This window comes from Diabrotica undecimpunctata, chromosome 5, assembly GCF_040954645.1.
Source record: "Diabrotica undecimpunctata isolate CICGRU chromosome 5, icDiaUnde3, whole genome shotgun sequence".
Classification (NCBI taxonomy): Eukaryota; Metazoa; Arthropoda; class Insecta; order Coleoptera; family Chrysomelidae; genus Diabrotica; species Diabrotica undecimpunctata.
In genome coordinates this window covers 8,416,201-8,435,598 of record NC_092807.1, presented here as the reverse complement: position 1 = coordinate 8,435,598, position 19,398 = coordinate 8,416,201, and the positions used below count along the sequence as shown (strand labels likewise).

Sequence of the window (19,398 nt, the reverse complement as noted above, 5' to 3'; positions counted from 1 at the left end):
TATTTCACTGCAATCTGCGTACGTTGCATATGTTCATGACTTTACTTCTGTATCTCTAGAGTAGGGAGGGTGATTTAAGTCCCACAGCACTTAGGCCACAAATGACCCATTGTGCATCGTCCCAGGGAGCTGTCGGCTTTAGCTCATTGTCCATCTTTCCATTTCTAGGAAGATGGACAAGTCACGAGGAGACATCTCCCTTAAGTAGACAGGTGTGAGCCAGGACTCGCCGAATTCGTACTCTCGTATTAACGATAACTCCGGGCATTAATATTGGACATGCTCTATAGTGTCGTCTCGTTAACACTTCCTGTATAGAGGTGTGTCTACCAGCCCCAGTGTGTGGAGGTGTTTGCTTAATTGACAATGGCCAATTAAAAAACCATCTGCCAAACGTAGGGTTTCCCTGGTCATTCCCAAGTACTTTTTTGATGCTGACTTTTCAAGGTTACTAAGTGTTACCTTGGCAAGTCTACATCCTTGCCTTTCTTACCATCTTTTCACAGTTTGCGCGTGGAAGTGACATTTGACAATTTCTGCCATGGTTGTAGTTGACTAACCAAAAAGATCTCTAGGTACTAAGAGTCTTAGGCCTGCCGACTTCCTAGCCAATTAGTTAGCAATGCAGTTGCTTTTATTCGTATTGTGTACTAATCCTGAGATGACACGTCTATTCTAACGTCTATTCAAGGTTAGTAGCGTTTGTCTGCTATATGTGCAGACTAGTTTTGCCGGCTATACCTTTTTTAGGAGATATATACCTACTAAAAAAGGATCTCCATATACCTATGGAGATACCAGCCAGTTCTGTTTGGACTACGCTGGCATTTTTGTCCGTACCCCACTTTATTCTTAGGTTCTGAGATCTAGAGTATATGTTGCATCCTGAGCTTTCTTCCATTTTGGAGTCATCGGTGTAAAAGGAATACGCATTTGCCTCGTTTGCCTATCTATACTGTCTTGTTTCGATTTTGTAGGGTTTGTCAACAACAAACTTTGATTTAATTGAGTTGCAGCTTGCCTGTAGCGGTGGTAGGGCATCTAACTCCACTGCATCCGTTGGTGTTGTTTTCATGGCACCTGCTATATTTAGGCAAGCCATTTGCTCAATATGGTTTAGTTTGTTAATCGCTGTTGTCTGTGGCACGTTTGGTATCCAAGCAATAGCCCTGTAAGTTATCATTGGCTCTTTTAGCTCTACTATCTAAGTGTGAATTCCATGTTAACTTCATGTCCATGGTTATACCAAGGTATTTCACCTCGTCAGAAAGGTTAGACTGTAGTTTAGAATCTTTGGGAATACTCAGCCCGTGATTTTTCTTTTTCTGGTGAAGAAAACCATCTCTGTCTTCTTAGAATTTATAGATAGTTGTACTATGTTTCTATTGGTCGCAGAGCAACTTGTAATCTCTCACATAGTGTGTTCTCAAACTTACCGCTTTGCAGGATAGCAATATTGTCTGCATAGTTATTGTGTAGAACCCGTTGCTGCTGAGTTGGTCAATCAGGGTGTCTATAACTATGTTCCAGAGGAGTGGTGATAGCACCCCTCCCTGTGGGTACCCCCTCCTAACCATGCATCTACCAGAAACGTAGTCTACATTTATACTTATTGCTCTATTAGAGAGCATACTGAATAGCATTCGCTCACGGATGGGGGAACATGACATTGCGCTGTTAGATGATGGTTAATCAAACGCTCCCTCAATGTCTATGTCTATAAATATACCTAGGGTGGATTCTTTATTATTCAGCGATCTTTTAATTCTTCCCACTACTTGATGCAGAATCGGTGGATCTTCCCGAAGTATATGCATGCTGATTTGGGTAAAGTAGGTGATGAACCAAAACTTCATCCCTTATGTAGCTCTTGCATAGCCTTTCCATCGTTTTTAAGAGAAAAGATGTTCAGCTAATTGGTCATAAAGCCTTTTTAGGGTGTATGACTTCAATTTTAAACTAATTTATTATTCTTCTTAGTGTATCCCATCCTTTAAGGACAATTGCGATTATCATGGCACATTTCACTCTGTCTGCAGCAGTTCTGAATTATTTCGTTACTTTGATGATATTTTTCAATCCTCCCTGGATGCTAAATATATATAGGAATGTAGGGGTGACAATATTATGGATAGAAAATATATAAATACATTTTTGTACATTATGTATTTTTATTTACCAAATATGTAGATGATTGTATATATTTTTGTAAATTATGTATAATATGAAAGAATTTAATTATTAGCACTTTTAATAGGACTAATTAAATAAAAATACATTTGCAAATATTCAAAAAGGAATGTAAAAATAGAATAAAAAATATTTTAAGGGTATCGACATGAGATTGCCGTTCTGTTAAATATACCTTAAGTTCTTCTTCTCGTCTTTTGTTATTATTATTGATCCACTATAGATCTGTCTCTTATTACTAGCAAATCCCAAAGGTAACAAGTCTTAATATTGTTATCAAAAGTGTATTCAATTTTTTAGAAACAATTTTAGCTGATCATTTTTTTCTGAATAAATATTTTAACACACACATTTAATGGCTTTAAACATGTATACCTAGTAGCAGCACTGAAGATGGAATATTTATTTCAAGAACGTTCCGTGGATAGCCCTTAAGGGCTGTTTTAAATAAATATATCTTTTATAAAGGATTTTATTATATTTTTTTGACTATGAAATATCAAAAGTTTATCAAACAAATTTAGTTTATATTTTCAGAAAGCTACTTGACTGCTATTTTAAAAAGTACTTCATGTTTTCTGTCCTCAAATAATAAGTAAAGGGTGTTTTTGGGGAGTAATGCATCTACTACTTCGATTCTAGGATTATACAATGTATTCATGAGATATTTTTGTATATCTGTCTGATTTACTTCAGTTTCTGTACGCATGGGTCCATTTTTACCCCAATTAAATACCCAGGAGTGGTTAGTTTAGTACTTAGTGTAGGATGCTTTTCTGTCATACTTTTATTTCCGTATTTTTCGCTCAAACTTCTATATCAAAACTCCATGAACTCTATAAAGTTACGATATTTAGAAATTTACATCCTCATCTTGTAGTTTTTCGTAGTTATCTTTAATATTTTAACTATAAACAAACTAAATAGATATTTATTTTCACTTTCTTGGCTCAAAGAGGCTTTTTATCTCAGGTTTGTGCAGTTTACTTTAATTATCATCGATGAGAGGTCTTTTAACTTCATTTTTCTTGATAAACAAAGTATTTGAAATCATTTTTAGATGCCAAAACATAATACAATAGTACATAATACAGAACCAACTGAAGATTTTTTGACTCCATTTTTGAATATTTGCAAAAAAAGTGAAAATATTTTTAATTTTGCATGCTTATAATTTGAATTTAAACGGTTAAGGTTAGATTCCCAGTTCCTTGAAATATTATTCCTTAATATATAATAATAGTCAGGATAATACATATGTTTCATATCCATAGCTTCAACACGTTCGCTGGCAGTCGATACGAAATACCAAAGAACGTCGACCGATTTACTATCACTAATAGCTGCAAAAAGTTCTGGATATTTTGAGCTGTGCAATTGTATATGCTAGTACAGACTAATAAAACAAATACTTATCGCAACTCGCAGTTATCTAGCGGATACTTATTTCCACTGTAGCTCAAATATTATTACTTTTCCTATTGATCTTAAATCCCTTGCTAAATCGCTTAAATCTAATCCCAGATACTCGAATCTCTAGACTTGTTCGCTAAAACTTTTATCTAATGTTTATATTTGTCTTTCCGCTATAAATGGAATAGGAAACTTTGTGGTATTTTGATATTTCTTTTCCTTTCTTCCTATTTTCTGAGAGTGTTCATAAATATATTTTGTGGCTGGTAATTTCTATGAGTACCTCTTGATCTCTCTTAATTCACCATGCTAATTTTAATTCAACATTTTGTCCCGTAGTTCTTGCCGTTGCTAAGATCGTCTTCAAATGTTTCTGTCCTGCATCTGTGCCTTGGCGATCGGTTTTATGAGTGTGTTTATTTTTTAGCGGACAGTTTGCTATCTGGCATCAACTTTGAATCCTCCTCTTTTTTTCTGCCTTGGGACCGGCTATTTTGCTGTTAAACTACTTATTTTGATATTCCTTTTCCTTTCTTCCTATTTTCTGATTTTCTGAGAGCATACATATATTTTGTCGATGGTTATTTCTATGAGTACCTCTTGATATGTTTTATTTCAGCATTCTAATCTTAATTCGGCACTCTATGCTGTAGTCCTTGTCGTTGCTAACATCGTCTTCAAATGTTTTTGTCCTGCATCTGTGCCTTGGCGATCGGTTTTATGAGCGTGTCTCTTTTTTAGCGGACAGTTTGCTATCTGGCCTCAACTTCGAATCCTCCTCTTTGATTCTGCCTTGGGACCGGCTATTTTGCCGTTAAACTACTTATTTTGATATTCCTTTTATTTTCTTCCTATTTTCTGAGAGCATAAATATATTTTGTGGATGGTTATTTCTATGAGTACCTATTGATCTCTTTTATTTCAGCATGCTAATCTTAATTCGGCACTCTATCATGTAGTCCTTGTCGTTGCTAGCATCGTCTACAAATGTTTTTGTCCTGCATCTGTGCCTTGATGATCGGTTTTATGAGCGTGTCTCTTTTTTAGCGGACAGCTTGCTATCTGGCCTCAACTTTGAATCCTCCTCTTTTATTCGGTCTTGGGACTGGCTATTTTGCTGTTAAACTACTTGCTCCACCTAACAGCAGCACATACAGAGTTTAAAATAATATTAATAACTACAGTTCACTTCTTTCGTGTAAAAACAGCGTTTTTATTTAGTTTGGTTCAACTCAATTTGATTATGTAATTAATTGCCTCTTGGTGCATGTAAATATTTTGCAGTATTTAATTTTTATCTATAAAATATGATCCTGGCAGCTAACGTGTTGAAGCGCTCAATAATGTACTAATTTGTTAATAAATAACTGTCCACCAGAACGCCCTACGCCCGTGCCAAGATCTTGCAAGTCTGATATGGACTGCCTCGAAAGTGAGGCGTGTTACATGTCACAGTGTTCGAACCCTTGCGAATTTACAAGCGCCTGTGCTGAAACTGCCATATGTCAGACAAAGATGCACAGGCCTATTTGCACATGTCCCACGGGATACGAAGGAAATCCCGCAACTAACTGCTTCAAAACACCCACAAGTAAGATAACTACCACGTTACTTGTGAATTTGGTGCTTTTCACACGCTGGTGGATTATCTTGTAAAGACAATTTGCTTTAATTAGTCATTTATACTACGCGAATCAGAAGTATTTTTTCAAAATTGTCATCAAAAAGGTTTTTTTTATTACAAAAGAGTTTAACCACAAAATTATCAAAAGACTCCACCTGCAGCGTATCGAGAAACTTCAAGCTGTTAAGAATTCAATGCCAGAAAGAATAGTCAATATAGAAATAAATTCCTACCCAATCAATATGAACATTATTCAGATATATGCTCCAAAAGCTGATAAATCTGAAGACGTTCTAGACGAGTTCTGTAATGATTCGCTAAGAGAGACTATAGTGCCAAGGTTGGAGAAAACCAAGAAAAATGTGGTGATATCATAGGGCCATTTAAATTGGAGCATGGAGGAGGAACTTGTAGTCACTAACACTTTCTTCAAATTACCGTTGAACGCTTGTACGATTATACTTGGAGATCACCACAAGATCATACAATGGTATTGTCAGAAATTAGTTAGAAGATATCGTGGTGCAGACATAAAATACGATAACAATGCACTGATAGGCAAACTTAAGCTAGAAAAAATAAGAAATAGGTATAATAATACAAAGTTTACGAGTAATTTAAAAAATTCAATGCAATGCATCTTCTTATTGCACGAAAGTTTTTATCCGTCAGAAACTACAACAACTTGAAGAAGAATCAGGTCAAACGTTTCATTACAAAGCACAGAAAACTATTTTAGAAGGCCAAGTAGGTTTAGTTGTAAACAAAAGACATTCATAAAAAATAAGAGACCACCACATCAAACTCAGATGGCGAAGAACTCAAACTTTTCTGTGACGATGTAACTGAGACCTTCAAAAAATATCCAACTCATTGCACTAGTTGGCGATTTCAACGCAAAAATTGGTAAAAAACAAGATGAGCCCGAAACTTCAATGAATACACAAAAAGAAATGAACCATGACTAGGTTATTGAACTATCTACAGCACCATGATCTCTACGCAGTCGAGATATATGATCCAACGTAAAACACTTCTAAATAAATTTACAATTGATAGCAACCAAAGAATGGTCAGGATCTAAAACAAAAAATAACAAAAATGCTGTTGAAACATCAAAAAAAGAAATAGACCTCCCTAAAAACCGGACACTGTTTCAAAAATTAGTTACAAAGAACTTAAATAAGGTGCATTATACGGAAAATCGTATAGATAAGCGACATTCCTAAACAACAATAGACACCGGAAGAGAAAGAACAGAAATAATAAAAAGAAAAATGGAGTAAGACAAGGAGATGAGCTCTCAACGCTACTATTTATTCTATCGCTAGACAAGATAATAAAAAAGCTGTCAAACGCAGGAACTATAAACAAGAATGTAGTACAAATAATAGGATATGCGGACGATATAACCATAGTAGCAACAAATAAAAGGGCATTAACGAAACCTTCCAAGAAATAAGAAACGAAGCCAAACTAAGAGGACTGGAAATAAATGAAAATAAAATAAAATACAGAACGTAAGCAAGAAAAAGAAGACATAAATGACAGAACTGACAACAGATGCACACAGTTTCGAAGGAAGAAATGAAAGTGTAGAAGTGAAAAGAAGAGTTCAAGTGGGAAATACAGCGTTTTATAGAAATAAAAAAATATTTAGACCAATAGTAGTATATGCTGCAGAAACATTTACATTAACAGCAAGAGAATAAGAGAACTTGAAAGTTTTTGAGAGGAAGATTATCAGAAAAATACTGGGACCAATAAGGGAAGAGGAAGAGGATGTAAGACAATGGATGAATCACGAAATACAAAAATGGATGGATCAAGAGAACATAGAGCAATAGAAGCACAAAAAACTAGATTGTATGGACACATATTGAGAAGAGAGAAGAGCAATTCGTTAAGAGTTATAACGGAATGGATACCACCGGGTAAAAAAACCAGTTGAGATCTAAACTGAGATGGAGACAACAAGTGGAAGAAGACTTAAGGAATATGGAAATTAGAAATATAGAAAGGATAATCAAAGAGAGAGAAGAATGGGAAAATGTAGTGAAAACAGCGAAGTCACACCAGACACTGTAAATCCAAACTCAGAATGAGATGATCCTCCATACAAAAAAGAATCTTCAAGTGGAAACAGCTTTAACGCTTTCAGGAGCGTATAACTTGTATATAATACAGGGAAAAATCGTATTGTGAGTTTAACAAAACTTAACGAATGCATTATGACAGGAACAAAAGATGTCAAAAATAAATTTTATCCCAAAGAAACTATAACAGAAGAAATACTGAGTTTTAACAAAAAAGTGTATATCTCTGAAAAGGAATAGTGTATATCTCTGAAATTACTCTGTGGGAGATAAAAAATGTACTGTTATTTCTCAATAAAACACAAGGCGTGTGCCGTGGATTTTTTGTTCTTAGTGGAGGCTTTAAGATGGAGTGCTACTGAACAATATTGAGAATCTCGTGGACCGTGTATTAAACGGTCAAGTCATGAACAGGCTCGGTAAGCAATGCGAAATTATTTCAACTGTAAAGAAGCGCAAATTTGGATCACATAATGGAAAATCAACAGAGTTATGGTGTACTGCAGTTTATATTGTCAGGAATAGTAGCAATTGAATAGCTCTATCGGGTGGTGAATCGTCAAACTAGCCAGAGGAAACTGAATGGGAAATTCTAAGTTGTTGAATTTCTGCTTCCCTAATTTTTTTACATCAAAAGGCATAAGAAACTGTTTGTAGAGGACTAAAATCTATATTAAAACCAAATGTTAAATTTCTTCTACGAATTAAACGTAAACAAAAATTTTGCAAAAATATAATACATTTTTTAGGGCACCCCTAAAAGTCAGGTCACACGTATTGCAAGAATGTGTATGACGTGTTGCGTTTAATAATATTGATGTAAAATGTTTGACAATATTTGAATTGTCAATATTTTTATTTTATGATTAAATTATAAACAAGAAATTTTACTTAATACTACTACTACTACTGAGCAATAAATATTACTTTGTAAATAATAAATTATATTGTTTACAAAGCAATCTATAACATAAAGCTATAACAAATGTCACAACAATCCGCCATTTTGTACTAAACAGTATCAAAATCGATTGTAAAATTCTTGTCTAATGTTATTTTTTTGCACACTCTTTAATAATTCGCATTTTTAATGCTTCAATATCTGTAAACTTTTGGTCGGAATAGATTTTTGATTTTAGATGTCCTCAGATAAAATAATCGTTTGGAGCTAGATCTCCCGATCTCGGAGACCACTTAATGTTACAGTTAGGTCCAATCAAACAATTATTAAAGCTGTTTTTAAGGAATTCCTTAACCTCCCAGTTATTGTGCGTAGGGAATCAATCCATTTGAAACCAAATTTCTTCTTCATCTAAGGCTATTTCTGCAAGTCTCGATAAAATATCTTCAGGTAGCAAGTCTAAAAACTTTTTTGAATTCAAATTTTCCTCATAGAAAAATGGTCCAATCATATTATGTCTAAATATTTCTAAATAGACATTTATTTTTCGACGATATTGGTTATGCCTTTCAATAATATCCCCAGGCTTTCGTAACAAAATTCCGCTCGTCTCTCACCATCTCCTTCTCTTAGTTCTTGATGACATTAAAATTTATATGAACGAAGTTTATTCCTTTTTAAAATGTTTAAGGCCATGGAATTATGAATATTAAACTGGTCTGCAATGGTCAGAGAACTTATTCTAGGATTTTCTACAACTGCTGTTAATACACATTTATGTCATTCTGATTTGCTAAAATTCTTGGTACCTCAGCAATATTGTTTGTGCAGATAAAATTAGAAATCACCGTCCCAGTATTTTTGAAATTTTGTAAAATCCTTTAAATTGTTGAATGACTTGGAATTGGTCTATTGGGGTATCTCACACTAATAAAAAAACTGACACTTCGCGCACTATTGCCTGAATAAAACATGTTTATTATTGCTACTTTCTCCTCAAGTGAGTACATTTTTTACTCAACTTTTATTGTTTTTAAACCAATAAATCACAAAATAAAAATTTTGGCAATTCAAATATTGTCAAATATCAGAAACATCAATATGACCAAACGCAACACGTCATTCTTGCACTGTGTGTGGCCTGACTTTTAGGGGTGGCCTGAAAAATATATTATATTTTTGCAAAATTTTGGAATATGTTTACTTCGCAGAACAATTTTAACATGTGTTTTTGATACAGATTTGAGTCCTCTACAAATAGTTTTCCATGACTTTTGGTGTAAAATAATTAGCTAAGCAGGAATTCACTAATTTAGAATTTCCCATTGAGATTCCTATTGCCCGTTTGACGATTCAGAACCCTGTATAATCTTACAAAATAATTTTCACTATTTGCCGCTAGACTATTAAAGCAGCAGCAAAAAAGGACAAATTTATCCATGTTAATCACCGTCTTTAGCGGATAAGCATCTTAATAACAAAGATTCTGAGAAAGCAACTACATATTAAGATGATTGGAGAACATTCCATACCTAAATGAGAATCATCCAATACGTTCAAAGAACCAAATTTCTAGACGGAACAAAAAGACATAACTGTATGAGACATGTCTGGAAGCTTTCAAATTGACTTTACTCACTTAAATTCCTGAAATTTTTGACATTAACAAAACCTTAAATATTTGAAATAAAAAGTATGTGATTTCTAAACCAGTATTGTGAAAAGCAACAAATTCAAATCAATATAAATCAACAAAAACAATTAAAAAAGTCCGACTCATCTCAAATGTAATTAATTGCCCTACAAAAACTAATGAAATAATTGTTTATTAATCAACAAAAGTAATCAACAACTATAACTTGTACAAATATAAATATTCTTTGTAAAAATAATAATTGGTTCATAAGTAAAAAGTATTTAAACAAGAATGTTACCTGAACGTTGTTTTATGCTAAAATTTAATTTGTTAATTAAACTACCACATTATTTAAGAATAACGTTAAAGGTAATCATTCTTTGTTAGTATCTTTAACATCTTCAACTTTTTCTATTGATCATAAATTTCTCAATCACAACAAAATGTAGAGCAAAGAATATAACTTTCATCTTTCAATAGATGTAAATATATAAAAATGTTCTCAAATAGAGTAGCCTTCACTTTCTCTTACTATTTTCTCTGCACTCTTTCCAATCTAGTGACTTGCACAAGAAACGAAGAATGTCCTCTAACCGAAGCATGCATAGGCAATTCTTGTCAAAGACCTTGCGACGTCAAGAATCCATGCGCACAGCATGCAGTCTGTATAAATACCAACCACGGCTGTGACTGCAGTTGCGAAGAGGGATACCATGGTAACGGCTACGTTGAGTGTCAATATGGTAAGTTCATTTTTAGTAAAAAATCTATTACATAATAGTTCTGTGTAAAGACATTTGCTACCACCACCACATACACACAGCATTATTTATTATTACAGCTGCATTTAGGATAAAAAAATTTAAGAAATAAAACATATCATGAATATGAAACTTACATCTTTGGTGTAAAAGTTGTCTAATGCTGAAAAAAGTCAGTTATTTTCTTCTGCACAACCCTTTCCGAAAAATAAAGTTTTTCTGTACTGTCCTTAATAATCTGAGCTGCTTTTTTGGTAGTTGTGAATGCCTCAATGAACTGGTAAAAACTAGATATGATCTCGGCAGCTCTCATTGCTTCTTGGATTGTAGGACAATCAACGCCGTCTTCTTCTTCTTTATTATCTTCATCAACATCCATTTCCACATCTTGCACTTGTTCTACAATTTCTTTATCACTTAAAACTTGAAATGTTTCTACCTAATCGTCTACTGAAATGTAAGAGTCAAGATCAGTTCCAAACTCTCTCTGGTTTACACTAAATTTTTGTATCCACTTTGACAAAGGCATTTCGTCATCCTCATCAAAATCCTGAACATTGGGAGAAACTACAGTCAATTGAGCTTGACGAAAGCACTTACAAATTGTCACTGACGTAACCGCACTCCACGCATTGTCTAAAAACTGAACTGCATCAATTATGGTAATATTTACGGGTTCCCCATTGTCCATACAAAAAATCATCCTTTTCAAAAGCTATTTCCGATAATGGCACTTTAAACTTCTTATGACTCCTTGCTCCATAGGCTGCTAGACCCTCGTGCAGTTGGCTGGTAAAAAAAACTTGGTTGTTATTGGTTAAATTAAGCTTGGGATGGGCTGCACATGACAGTTGTCAACTAAGAGAAAAAATTTTCTTTTTTTTTTTGAAGAGAGTTCCTTGACCCACTTTCTCAATTCTTCTTCAAAAATAGCAGAAGTCATCCACGATTTTTTGTTGGCTGTGTAGTTTACAGGCAGTGTTTTTCTGTTTTTGAAACATCTAGGATGTAAACTTTTCCCAATAACCAAAAGCTTTATTTTCTCTGTACCTGTCATGATTGCACAAACAAAAGCCGTGACCTTTCGTTTGGAAAGCTTTCCACCGACACATTTTTAATTTTTGTAATTTAAAGTTTTGTCTGGCGGTAATTTGTAAACGACACCAGTTTCATCGCCATTGAAGATATCTTCTTCCTTTTATGGTTACCATGTGTTTTGTAACCAATCACCTGTCACGTTCTTGTCCACACATTGTGCCTCTCCAACAATTATCGCGAAGGAAATTGAGTGCCGGGCTTTAAATCGATCTAGACAGCCGTTCTTCTTCTTATGGTACCCTATCCAATTAGTGGATGTTGGCGACAATTCTGGCATACTCCTCTCGGTCTTGTGTGGCTCTAAAGAGTTCATGGGCATCGAGGTTTGTCTAATCCCTGTTTTTAGCTATGAGTATTTCTTTCTTCTGATGCCCCGTTTTGCTTCTATTTTCTTTTCTATTTCCTTTTTATTATTGGCAGCAATTCTCGTTCTCTGCCCATTCGATTTAATACTTCAACATTTGTTTTGTGATCTGTCCAGGGAATTTTAAGTAGTCTTCTAAATACCCACATTTCAAAGGCCTCCAATCGGTTCATCACATTGGCCTTTATGGTCCGGGTTTCTACACCATATAGCAGTATAGAGTAAATGTAACATTTTACAAAGCGATATCGAAGCGTTAAGTTAAGGCTGCTGTTGCTTAGCAAGGTTCTCATATTAGTAAATGCTGTTCTGGCTTGCTCAATCCTGCTACGTATCTCTATGTCTGGATCTAGATTTTCAGTTATCCAACTACCGAGATATCTGAACTTGAGGACCTTTTGGATGTTCTTATTGTTTACTCTTATATTTAATTGCATATTTCGTGTTCTGCTAACCACCATTACCTTCGTCTTGTCTATATTAATCTTCAAGCCCAGTCGTTCTCCTTCAGTGTTTATTCTATATATTAGTCGTTGTAGCGCTTCTTGGCTATCAGCTATTATGACTGTATCATCAGCATAGCGAAGATTACTAATGGCCTGTCCGTTGATTTTGATTCCATCTTCAGTGTCACCTAAGGCTCTATCGAAAATCGTTTCAGAGTAAAGATTAAAAAGGAGGGGTGACAGAACACAACCCTGTCGTACACCTTTTTCAATTAAGAAATATGATGTAGATTCCAGTCCTACTCTCACAGATGCCACTTGATTCATATAAAGGTTCTTTATGATTTTAAGATCATTCTCATCTATCGAACGTTCCTGGAGCAATCTTACTAATTCTGAATGATTAACACAATCGAACGCTTTCTGGTAATATATGAAGCATAGGAAGACATCTTTTTGCTGATCTCTGACTATATATTCTTGACTTCATCTCAGTGTTAATGTGTTGTTTCGCTGTTTCGTTTTCCTTCTATTTGTTGTGGTAACTGTTCAATGGAAAACGAAATCTTGAATTCTTCCAGTTACTTGTTGGTTAGTATTATTAGGACTTCCCGTGGTTTTAGTAAATATTAATACATGTTGCTGTTTGGATGTCTTGTAACAGAATGGCAGAATGGTTTTTTTCGACCGGAAGGTTGATTGGAGCCAGATGCCTTGTCGGTATGCCGTAACGGAACTTCTTATCTTACCTTCGCGACAAGTTGTCGCCGGGATGCAAAAGACGACAGGGGCGTCGTCAGGTCATTTAGGTTTTAACACTTTTTGATTTTTGTAATTGATCTCTCACTTCTTTGTCCAGATCTCCATAGGTGGACAGTATAATTCCAAGGTATTTTATTTCCATTACTTGTACATCTGGTTGGTTCTTTGCTTATTACTATTGTTTTAGTTTTCTGAGATGAGATTGTTATATTAAATTCAATTGCTCTTATGTTAAATCTTTGGACCAGTCTTTGCAGACTATTTTCATCTTGGTTTGTCAATATTGCATCGTTTGCGTAACACAGTATTTTTATTTATTTGTTCCTCATTCTGTATCCTCCTCTTTTGTTAACGCTTTTGATGATTTTATCCTTGATTAAATTAAATAGCATAGGGCATAATGAGTCCATTCGGCTGCCTATTTCTAAAGGTTCTGTAAGGTGTCCATCTATTCTGACTTCCATTTTGTTGTGTTGATAGATGTTTTCAATAGTTTTTAATTGTACTTTGTCAGATGCTTTCTTTGAAAATCCTTTCAAAACCTCTAATGAACTAGTTACAGTCAATGGAAAGAAGCATCGTAACTTTATTGTTGATCCATGTAAGTGCAATCTGGTGTTATAACAAAGATATGTCTGTAAATATAGACTTTGTAGCAAAGCGTGGGGTCTGAAACCTAAAATGATCTTCTTTTGTACGAGTATATTGAATCTCGATAGTGTATAGTGACATCATGTCTCGATAGCTCAGATCGTGGATTTATTTCCTTCTTTGTCTTGAGTTCCATCTTAAAGGAAGCTTAATGTAGACCATGGACAATAATTGCCGTAGTGCTTCAAAAAATTTACCTCAGAATAATCAAAATTGTTCCCATTGAACGCTCCTCACTCAAATAACGTCTACGTTAAATTGATGGCCAGTAACCAGTGACCAGAGTAACAACCAGGTAGAGGAGATATTCTCTTCAGGAGGCATATGCCTAACCTAGCGATTCCTCTCACTTTTTTAAAACCAAAAAAGCTGTTAATCACTGGTCTAAGTTGAAACTAATTTTTTCGATAACATTATTCTATCATTTTATATTTTATTACCTTAAAAACCGTTTTTGACCAGCCATTTAAATACCTAATATGCAAAATAATAATGGTTTTTTTTTAGTTGATAACTACAAACCAATATGTCAATACAACGAAGATTGTCCACCCAACAAACTCTGCGACAGGCTAAACAGAATCTGTATAAACCCTTGCGATGAAGAATCTTGTGGTGAAAACGCCGAATGTCTACCTAAGGATCACGGTATAGAATGTCGCTGTCTTCCAGGATTTGACGGTAATCCGTATACAGATTGTTACGCTACAATCGGTTGCAGAGCTGACAGTGAATGTCCATCACACGAAGCTTGTATTAACGGCCTATGTACATCTCCATGCAAGTGTGGCTTTAATGCTGTATGCGACGTGCTCTATCACATTCCTACTTGTAAATGCCCACCCGGATATCAGGGAGATGCTCTAGTAGCATGCCAACCACCAAGAAATCCGTGCGAACCTAATCCGTGTGGACTCAACGCACTTTGCGAATTAGACGAGGGTAACCCTATATGTTTCTGTCCAAAAGGTTTAACCGGAAATCCATTTAAGAATTGCAGTAAGTATACAAGTTAGAGCAAACTTTGAACGTCAGTACTATATATTCTTCATTATTTTTAGTTCCTGAGGGCGACGAGTGCTCACCAAATCCTTGCGGTCCAAATTCTGGTTGTCGAGTAGTGGGAGGAAATGCCGTTTGCTTCTGTCTACCAGAATACGAAGGAACACCACCTCACATTCCATGTTCTCTTCCAATCAACCCTTGCGATCCATCTCCATGCGGTCCTAATACCCAATGTGCTGTCCTAAGTAACGGTTTTGCCAAATGTACTTGTCTACCAGGTTTCATTGAAAGTCCAAACACTATAAGAGGATGCGTGGAAGCCAAAAATCCATGCGAACCGAACCCTTGTGGTCATGGCGCTTATTGTGATCCTTTACGCGAACCTATTTGCTTCTGTCCGGTGGGTACTAACGGAAATCCTTTCAGAAATTGCATCGAGCCTAAAATTAACCTTTGCAGTCCAGGCCCTTGTGGAGCAAATGCAGACTGCTACATCACCAACGATGAGGAACAATGTTTCTGCAGACAAGGTTTTACTGGCAATCCTTATACTGGTTGTAGACTACAACCCCCTACACCATGCATACCAAGTCCATGTGGACCAGGTGCTCAATGTACAGTAACAGCAGAAGGCAATTCATTATGTAAATGCCCCGAAGGTTTTGGAGGAGATCCAATAGGACCAGGCGGTTGTCATGGATACGAGTGTGTAGTCGATGATAACTGTCCTAATAATAAGGCTTGTATAGGATATAAATGTAAAGATCCATGCCCAGGTGCTTGTGGAATACATGCTAGTTGCAAAGTAGAAAGACATCATCCAGTGTGTGCCTGTGAATACGGTTTAACCGGTAATCCAGTAATTAGGTGTTACGAACTACCACAACCTTTACCAGAAAACCCCTGCTTGCCTTCACCTTGTGGAATCAATACACTCTGTCAAAACCTCAATGGTAGAGCAGTATGTTCATGTTTACCTGACTTTATAGGTGATCCTACCTTTGGCTGCCAACCTGAATGTGTTCTTAACTCAGACTGTCCTCTGAACAAAGCTTGCTTAAACAGACATTGTATAGATCCATGTGCAGCAGGTCACCTCTGTGGTGTGCATGCTAGCTGTCAAGTGAGAGATCACACAGCTACTTGTGTGTGTCCTCAAGGTTTCATGGGTGATCCGTTCTTCCAATGTATACCAACGCCGATCATTTCTATTCCATCCTATCCCAACGTAACTGTCCATCCTTGTACGCCTTCACCTTGTGGTAATATGGAGTGCAGTATATGGGGCACAGAAATAGCCATCTGTGATCCATGTTTGGGACCTGAAGCGCCGTATAATCCTCAATGTCGACCAGAATGTTTAACAAATGCAGATTGTCCATTCGATAGAGCCTGTTTAGGATATACTTGCGCCGATCCATGTCCTGGAAGTTGCGGTGTTAATGCATTGTGTTCAGTTGTAATACATACGCCAATATGTAGCTGTCCACAAGGCTTGGTAGGAGATCCATTTCAACACTGCTCAGTACCTTTACGTAAGTTTTTATAACCAAATATTATAGCTATTTGTTTTAATTTTCTTATGATTTGAGTTATATTTCGGATTAAATATGTTGTTATATTTTCTACAGGTCCTGAACCGCATGTGCAACCGTGTGAAACCGTAATGTGCGGAGAAAATGCAGAATGTAACCAAGTTCACAACGCTTTATCTTGCACCTGCAAACCAGGATTTTACGGCAACCCTTGGATCGCTTGTAGACCAGAATGTGTGGTCAATCCAGATTGTCTTTTGAACAAGGCCTGTATTAACAACAAATGTGTGGATCCATGTGCTGGAGTATGTGGCGTAGGAGCTCAGTGTGACGTAGTTAACCATGTTCCAATATGTGCTTGTCCACCTCATTTCACTGGAGATCCGTTTGTTAGTTGTTATGAATTCAAACCATCAGTAGAACCTTTACCAGGACCAAATCCCTGTGATCCTTCACCATGCGGACCCTTCAGTAGATGTTTGATATCTCATCAAGGTTTTGCTACTTGTTCTTGTCTGCCCAACTACTATGGTGTTCCTCCGGTTTGCAAACCTGAATGTATAGTTAGCTCGGAATGTCCTCAAACCTATGCTTGTGTGAATCAGAAATGTGTTAATCCATGTACTGGAACATGTGGTGCCAACGCCTTATGTACAGTGATTAACCATAATCCAATATGTAGCTGTGCTCCAGGACAACAAGGTGATCCTTTCGTTGGTTGTTATACTCCACCAACAACAGATAAGCCTAAAACAAATGAAAATCCTTGTGTGCCATCCCCTTGTGGACCTAATTCTATTTGTCAAGTCAGAGAAAACCGTCCTGTGTGCTCCTGTATCGCTAATTATATAGGCAGTCCACCGTATTGTCGACCTGAGTGTACTATAAGTCAAGAGTGTCCAAGAGATAAAGCTTGCGTTAGAGAAAAGTGTGTGGATCCTTGTGTGGAACTTTGTGGTAGAAATGCCAAATGTGATGTTGTTAACCACAATCCATTCTGTAGTTGTAAACCTGGATACGAAGGAGATGCTTTTATAAGCTGCTCTAGAATCCCCCCAGTCATCAGACCGGTAGATCCATGCAATCCATCACCTTGTGCTGAGAATTCGCAATGTACTGTCCAAGATAATATTGCCCGGTGTACTTGTATTCCACCATACATTGGTAACGCTTACGTTGGAGGTTGTAGACCCGAGTGTACTATGAATTCAGAATGTGCCAGCCATTTGGCTTGTCTTTCACAACATTGTAGAGATCCTTGTCAAGGTCTTTGTGGAATCCATGCAGAATGCAGTGTAGTCAACCATGTACCAGTTTGTGCTTGTGGAAGAGGATTAATAGGAGACCCATTTACCGCTTGTAGAAAAAGACCAGTCGAAGAAGTTAATCCTTGTGAACCATCACCTTGTGGTCCTAATAGTGTTTGTAGGGTCAAAAACGAACAAGCCATCTGTTCATGCCAAGTAGGATACTTTGGGGTACCTCCAGCTTGTCGACCCGAATGTCTAGTTACTTCGGAATGTACATCTGATAAGGCTTGTATCAATCAGAAATGCCAGGATCCTTGTGTCGGTACTTGCGGAATAGCAGCAAGATGCCAGGTACACAACCACAATCCGATCTGTATCTGTCCACCTAATCACTATGGAGATCCATTCATACAATGTACAAAGATAGGTAAGTACTGTTTGATGATTGAGTGTTCCTTTTGGCTAACAGACTGTGTTTTACAGTTAATCCAAAACCAAATATTACACCATGTATTCCATCCCCTTGTGGAGCCAACGCAGAATGCAGAACCGTTGACAATAGAGCGATTTGTTCTTGCCTGCCCGACATGTATGGAGTACCACCTAATTGCCGACCAGAATGTTTGATCGACCAGGACTGCCCTCTTAACCTAGCGTGCGTAGGTCAAAAATGCAAAGACATTTGCACCGGCTCCTGCGGATTCAATGCTCAATGTAACGTAGTCAACCACAGACCCATCTGCAGCTGTCTGCCAGGATTCATAGGAGATCCATTTTCTGGGTGCAACATCGAAGCTGGTAAGTTGCATGAGGTTTTATATATCATCATACTTTCATAATACATATAATTAATGCACCGAAAAAAAAAACCAGCAAGTAATGTTAAAACTGTTTTAAACTAAGACATATTAAAATATTGTATTTTAAAAAATTATAATATCGTTGAATTACAAATATACTTAAAAACATAATGAAGATTGATAAATATATAATAAAATATGGTGTAAAAATGCTGGTATTCATTTATGCTTGCACATCTTGACATTATCATCATCCTTATTCTTTTGTAGTTACTGTAATTAGCCTTTCTTGTATGTATATTATGAACTATACTCTTTTCTTTTGTAGCTATTGCATGTATGTGTTCTCTACTTGCTTCTTTTTCTTCTTGTAGTTATAGATGAACCTCACCACCCGTGCAACCCTTCCCCATGTGGCTCTAATGCCATATGTACCGAAAGAAACGGTGCAGGTGCTTGCACCTGCATACCAGATTACCACGGAGATCCCTATTCGGGTTGCAGGCCAGAATGCGTATCCAATAATGATTGCCCCCATGATAAAGCCTGTTTGGCCATGAAATGTACCAATCCTTGTGCTGGAAATTGTGGAATAAACGCGGAATGTACAGTAATAAATCACAATCCTCAATGCTACTGTATCCAAGGTTTTACAGGAAACGCATTGGTTCATTGTAGGGAAATTCCACGTAAGAAATTTTATAACTTAAAATGAATTGCTGCTCCAATTTCTGTCTTAGTATTCTTAGAAAAACTAAAAGCTACATGTGTTAACCTCAGGGATGGAAAGTCTTGTAGAAACCTAGAAAAATCATCGTATATTCCAGTGCTATGATTCTTAAATCCAGTCCTGATGCGCCGCTCGG

The 19,398-nt window shown here is 36.4% G+C and overlaps 1 protein-coding gene across 3 annotated transcripts in view; it reads left to right on the top strand.

Moving 5' to 3' along the window:
• Positions 1 to 19,398, top strand: part of dpy (fibrillin-like protein dumpy) — a 532,146-nt gene that overhangs the window by 423,115 nt on the left and 89,633 nt on the right. For 2 of the 3 annotated variants that reach the window (XM_072531423.1, XM_072531421.1), the window contains exons 25-31: positions 4,982 to 5,194; positions 10,421 to 10,603; positions 14,450 to 14,941; positions 15,004 to 16,482; positions 16,579 to 18,159; positions 18,216 to 18,530; positions 18,907 to 19,221. In XM_072531423.1, the coding sequence (XP_072387524.1) occupies positions 4,982 to 5,194; positions 10,421 to 10,603; positions 14,450 to 14,941; positions 15,004 to 16,482; positions 16,579 to 18,159; positions 18,216 to 18,530; positions 18,907 to 19,221 (4,578 nt within the window). The remainder of the gene's footprint in view (positions 1 to 4,981; positions 5,195 to 10,420; positions 10,604 to 14,449; positions 14,942 to 15,003; positions 16,483 to 16,578; positions 18,160 to 18,215; positions 18,531 to 18,906; positions 19,222 to 19,398) is intronic. The other variant, XM_072531422.1, reaches the window with a different exon arrangement.